Raw genomic sequence first — 6,000 nt, forward strand, 5'->3', positions numbered from 1 at the left:
TGTTTCAATAACAAATTATAATGAAAAAGCAAATAATAACATTGTGAAACAGTATTAATGGGTTTCTACAAATTAATATTTATTGCTTCGTTGCAATTGTACAAAGTTTCTCGTTTTTTTCTGGAATCATTTATGACTCTTGATTAGTTTCATACTTTAAAAACTATGGCAATTAAGTTCATTGTTATATTTTATACTTCATTAACGTTCTGCTGGCTCATGTTACAGTCGTTTCTACCTATCGTTGCCTCTAACCCACTCATGATGGAAATAGTGCATCAATTTCTGTCTCTAGCTCATCAGCTTTTGTCGTCGTTCGTCTGGTTTAGTCTCCAGATTTAAATTTTGTAGCCATCTTCAAATTAGATTATTTAGAAGGATTGTAAATATGAAAATTATTGATTGTATTGAAAAATATGTTATACAACAGTGTACAAAACAGAAAGCTAACTAAATTTAAAGCAATGTTAAAAGTTGGTGCTGCCGAAAATTAAAAATAAATGCGGCAGCGTTTGCAAACCAAAAAAACCAGTGACGTTTAACAGCTATGACAATCAGTTTATATCCCCGCGTTTATCGGATTTAGAATTGCGCATACAAAACTGTACTCGATTCGATTAAAAAATTATGGCAATATACACCATTTAGTTTTTAAGGTATACATGAATTCATGTTTATTGTTTTTACAGTATGTCATCTAGGAAACCGCAGTTGCCATGTTTACTTTAATGTGTCGCCAAGTGACGAAAGATGAAGAGTTAGAGACAAATTCAATCAAATGCGTTGAAGACAGAAGCTGATAAGCTATTTCAAAACTTGATGCCATTTAGACAACATCTCTTGCCGTTTGGATAAAGATCTGTTTTAAAACATCGGAAGATCGCTCCATTGCCCTATTATGGGTTATTACTTTTGTTTTGTTTCTTATTGCAATTATATTATTTAATGCCATGTACAACATTCCTCATTGTTTTATGTTCATTAAACACATTATTTTTGGTGTTCTTATTAAAGTTCAGCTTTTTTTGTATGCTTGGCACGAATGTTGTACTGATATTTCAACATTCAGATTGTTTCATAATATAATGTTTGTTTTGGTCTTTTTTATTCTCTTTTTTACCATAAATAGGATGCTCCAATGAAATACTTCTATCGTATTCGTACGACGGAAACGAACCCGCTCGAGCTGCCGGAGATTCCACTGCGTCGTTCGCCGAGTCTCATCACAACTGTCAGCAGCATCAAGCCGGGTCAACAACAGCAGCCTCAGCAGCCGGCCGCCGATTCCCGGCGATCCCGGGACGACAGCGAAGAGGACGACAAAGAGAACATGCATCTGGCACCTCTCCGTCCGCTGGACGGTTCTTCGGCGGCGGACGGTCAGCAGACGGAAGCGTCCGGTGGAAATGGTGGAGCGCTAGCGGTCCGACCGACAACGATAGCCACGCCCGGCACGCCGGACGTGAACGGCAACCGCAAGATGACGGTTTCGGCAAACGGCGGTGAGTCGCAGCAGACACCGACGACGCCGACGCCGCGCAAAAATGAATCGATCAAGCTGAAGATCGAGCTGAACAAGAACAAGTATGTCAGCTTCCTGCAGAGTCCCCAGGCGGACGTGCCGCTGTCGCAGTCATCGCCGGCGGTGTCCGGATCGGCGAGCGGAAGAGCCTCGAGCCCAGCGTCCGGTGGACGCGTGCACAAATCCGACCGCCCGGACAAGGTGAAGCGGAAGAAGCTGGATACACCCCGTACGCAAAAGATCCAGGAGAAAATGGACGAGCTGAAGCTGAGGATCGAGAAGATAAAGGACCATGGGTTGACGAGCGTCACGAAGAAGAAGAAGCTGGCTCCGTATAAGGTCGAGCTGAGTCCCGGCATCGCGCAGTCCGAGTCGAAGAAGCTACACTCGTCGAAATCGAGTGGGACGTCGTCGTCCGGTAAGGCGAAGGTTAAGTCTCCGAAGAGCCACAGCAGCTCCTCCAGCCCGACGGAAGGTCCCAAGCATCCTATCGTGCTAAAGATCGACCAGCGAAGCCCCGACATGGCTACCTCGACGCTCAAGTTCGAGATGACCCCAAAGGAGAGCAAACAATCGAAGACTCCTTCTCCGCCGCCATTTCCGCCATCGCCACCTTCGCCTCCGGTGAAGCGCTTCGAGGACGAGAAGTCCCAGTTCCTGAACTCGTTCCAGCTGGCACCCATCAAGGCGGCGACCTCGGCGTCTCCCGAATCAAAGAACAAAGAGGCCGTCCTCCCTGCCGCCGGCTCGCCTTCTGCGTCGCCACCGAAATCGCCCGGAAGCAGCGATTCGGACAAATTCAAGAAACCCAAAGCCCTGCCCACGCTCAATGGATCTCCCAGCACAAAGTCATCGTCTCCACCGCGGGAACCTTCGGCGGCCAGCAACGGTACCGGTGCGTTGAAGCGCAAAGCGAAAGACTCCAGCTCGCTCCGTTCCGGTCCGAAGAAGCAGAAACTCTCCGACGACGAAATTAAAGCGATGGTCGAGAAGAAGGTGGCCGAAAACATCAAGTCCCCGTCGGAGCACATCGTGCCACCGATTTTCCTCAAGCCCAAAGCACCGCCGCCGGCCACACCACAGCCAGTGTCCTCTCCACCGCTCCCCGCAAAGAAAGACACACCAAAGTCAAACTTCTTCTCCCCGCCGTCGGTGGACTCTTCGTTCGGCAAGTCCCCGAAGTCCCCGTCCGAGGGTGGCCGTGCCAAATGTGATTCCCCGAGACCGTTCCTCTTCAAAACACCTCCGCCTCCGCCACCACCGATCGTTTCGATCAGTAACATTCCCGCCGTTAAGCCCTCACAGCAGGTGCTTCCGGCACCGTTGCCCCAGAAAGCGGAAGTGTCCGGTAAGTTGCCTTCCTCGAAGACGCCGGTGTCACCGGTTTCCTCGAAGGTTGCGAATGGTGCTGGTGGTGGTCCGAAGGCTGCACAAGCGTTGGCACAAGCGCCGGCCCGAAGACCGACGGTTCCGACGAAACTTCCGACCTCCCATGGGCACAACAGTAGTTCCATGGGCAACGCGACGACACACAATGTAGCGAGTGGCGCCACGGGTGGTAAGTTCCAGAAGCCACTCGAGTTGAAGCGAGCCCAGAGCAACCCGTTGCTCAACATAACGTCGCCGACGGCAAGCCCCGCGACCGAAATCAGCAAGTTGCGCCCCGAAGATCTCAAGAACAACGTTAAGGTGTACGGACCATCAACTCCGCCTGTCGTCAGTACCAGTGCAGTGTCCTTCCCAACATCATCGGCATCAACCCCCGCGAGTGCTCACTCGATGCCAAAGTTAGATGGTGGAAACTTTGCTGTTCCGAAGCCGAAACCTGCACCCAAACAGCAGCAGCATCAACCTCCGGTGTCCTCCTCTGCTATCTCAACAAGCGTAGCGACCTCCTCTTCGACGTCGTCAACCTCGGCGAAAACCCCGGTTTCATCCGCTTCAGGCGGCGCCGGGGTAAAGGTACGCCCCGTGAACTATCTTAACTACGCGATGTTCAACAGCAAGGCGGCACCGGCCGGTTCGCGTACCCCGATACCGTCATACTCGAACTCGCCGAGCTACTCGCCCGATTCGCCCGGGTACAATCCTAACCTCAACATTTCCACCAACAAGTTCAAGTACGCCAACCCGACCGCGTTCAGTAACTACATGCAGAACATGATAAGTGATCGCAAGCCGGGCTCGACGTCACCTCCGACGCCTCTGGCTGGTGCCGGTTCTTCTCCCACTTCCTCTCCATCTCCGCCGCATCAGCAGGATGCGCTTCCTTCCGCCCCGAAGAAGATGCCATCGACTAGTTCCACCACCACTACTACCTCTTCTGCCGATCGTAAGCGGCCGGCGTCTGCCATCAGCCCCGATACGACGACCAAGTCCAACCCGATCGAGCAACCGCCCGAGAAGCAACCGAAAGTTCAATCGCTGTTGAACAAAATCAACATTCCCTCGTCGTTGTCGATTACGCTCGCCACGGAGGAGGACGAGGTGGCGCGGCAGACGGCCCGTAAGCTGAGCGAGAATGACCCAACGAACAACTACATCGAGATCGTGAAGTTACCCGAGATCCCGATCGGTGAGGCGGTCACATCGACCGACCGGAAGTCACCACCGGCTCCGACGGCACTTAAGACGCCGACCAGTTCGCTGTCCCCTCCTGGCGGCACTCCGGCGATTCAGGTACTCCCGGTGACCACCGCACCGAGTTCCACGACCACCGCAACCGCTTCTCCTGCGTTCCCCCCGCCGGTTGATACGTTCCAGAAGAAGTTCATGGAATCCATCAATGCTACCTCGAAGCCAGGCAAGGTTCCGAAGTCATCCAGCCCTGCCCTAGGCACAGCAACATTAGAAACGACTCCTCCGGCAACACCGACTTCGAAGGGTTCCAGTAGCAAGCCTTCGCCACCTCCACCACGCCCCAGCACCCCCAAAGTGCCATCATCAGCTGGTGCGCCATCAAAATACAAGAATCCCAACGCGACTGTGCTCGAGAATGGCAAGGTGAAGCTTCACAATTACCTCGACGTGGACCAGCTGGTAAAGGGCTTCAACGCGTCCGCGGGTGCCAACTCTCAGCGACCACCATCCGGATCTTCGTCCTCCTCCTCGAAGTTGATGCCACCGCCACCGATGAAGAACAACAACAACATTCCCATTGCACCCAAGTCCAATGGGTCTTCTCCGCCCGTTCCCGCGAACCTCCAGCGCAAGGCCATCTCCCCCCCAGTGATGCGCAGCCCTTCCTCATCCTCTCCCTCACCGATGATGATCAATGGGCAACCAAAGTCGAAAACACCTCCCTCCATCCTACCCTCGATGGCCAGCATGGGCCCGATGTTCGACATCCAGATGAAGTCGAACGCGAACGCTTCGTCCAACCCCCCGCTACGTCGGCATTCCACCACCACCAACCCCTCCTACCTGACGAACTCGCCGACGCTTCCGAGGCGTAAGATCACACCGGCCAACAACTCCACCATGCTGGTGCCGCTCCGATCTTCACCCGGTTCTGCATCGTCCTCCGTTGCATCGTCCGCATCGTCTTCAGCACAGTCGAAGCTGATGCCGCCTTCCCACATGAGTGACTTTATCACCCTGCACCCGCAACCATCCCCGATGGAACAGCAGCAACACCAACAGCAGCAGCATCAGCAGCAGCACTACAACCAGCAGCTACAGAACTTCCTGCAGAACCCGTACTTCTATCCGTACTTCCTGCAGCAGCTTAGCCAGCAGCAACAGCTCTCGCAGAGTATGGTCGCCTGTCCGGTCACGATCGGGGGTGGTGGGCCACCAGGCGGGATGGGAATGGGCTCGGATGCGCTCACCATTACCGCCGCCCAGCGTGTCTCCTCCAAGCAGTCGTCCTCGCTACCCCTCAACAGCCTCACGGTGACGGCAATCCGGGGTCCGAACGGTGCCGGAACGGGCTCCTCGGGACCTTCGAGTGGTAAGAACGGTGGTGGTGGTGGTATTGGCATTGGTCCGGCTGGAGCGGCGGCATCACCCAAACCGCTGCCCCGCGCGGCTGGAATGGGTGGCATTCCCGGTAAATCGCCGGGAGGAGGCGCTTCCTGAGTAATGCTGATCGAGCTGTAGAGCGTTTGTTGTTGATGAGACCGCGCTGGAGCTGTTGCCTCACCTCCTGCTGCGTGTGTGCCCTTCAACAAACACAAACCTCTACAGCCATAGCGATCGTACATTGCTCGGGAGTGTTGTGTCCAGCCTTCCGAAGGATTTCCTTTTTACAAACTCACTGAATCCCCTTTTCGTCTACAAAATGTTAAGTTTAGTTCGTAAGAAAAGAAACAGAGAGCAAAGTGACAGAAAGAGAAGAAAAGAGCTATGGCTTATTCGCTATACTCTTCCCAACAAAGGAAAGCAGTGCGATGAGAAGTTGCTGCTAAACAGAAGCTGCATTAAATATAAGCTTTTTTACTGTACAGTCATCGTTGTTAGATGTTTTCGATGTTGTT

The 6,000-nt window shown here is 53.0% G+C and overlaps 1 protein-coding gene across 1 annotated transcript in view; it reads left to right on the plus strand.

The window, feature by feature from the left end:
* The window catches only part of LOC131294062 (polycomb group protein Psc), a 29,349-nt gene extending 23,562 nt beyond the window's left edge, over positions 1 to 5,787 (plus strand). The window contains exons 5-6 of the mRNA XM_058322107.1: positions 1,130 to 3,723; positions 3,823 to 5,787. Of these exons, the coding sequence (XP_058178090.1) occupies positions 1,130 to 3,723; positions 3,823 to 5,602 (4,374 nt within the window). The 3' untranslated portion in view covers positions 5,603 to 5,787. The remainder of the gene's footprint in view (positions 1 to 1,129; positions 3,724 to 3,822) is intronic.
* Positions 5,788 to 6,000: the final 213 nt, after the last annotated feature.

The sequence above is a fragment of the Anopheles ziemanni genome, chromosome 2 (assembly GCF_943734765.1).
Source record: "Anopheles ziemanni chromosome 2, idAnoZiCoDA_A2_x.2, whole genome shotgun sequence".
Classification (NCBI taxonomy): Eukaryota; Metazoa; Arthropoda; class Insecta; order Diptera; family Culicidae; genus Anopheles; species Anopheles ziemanni.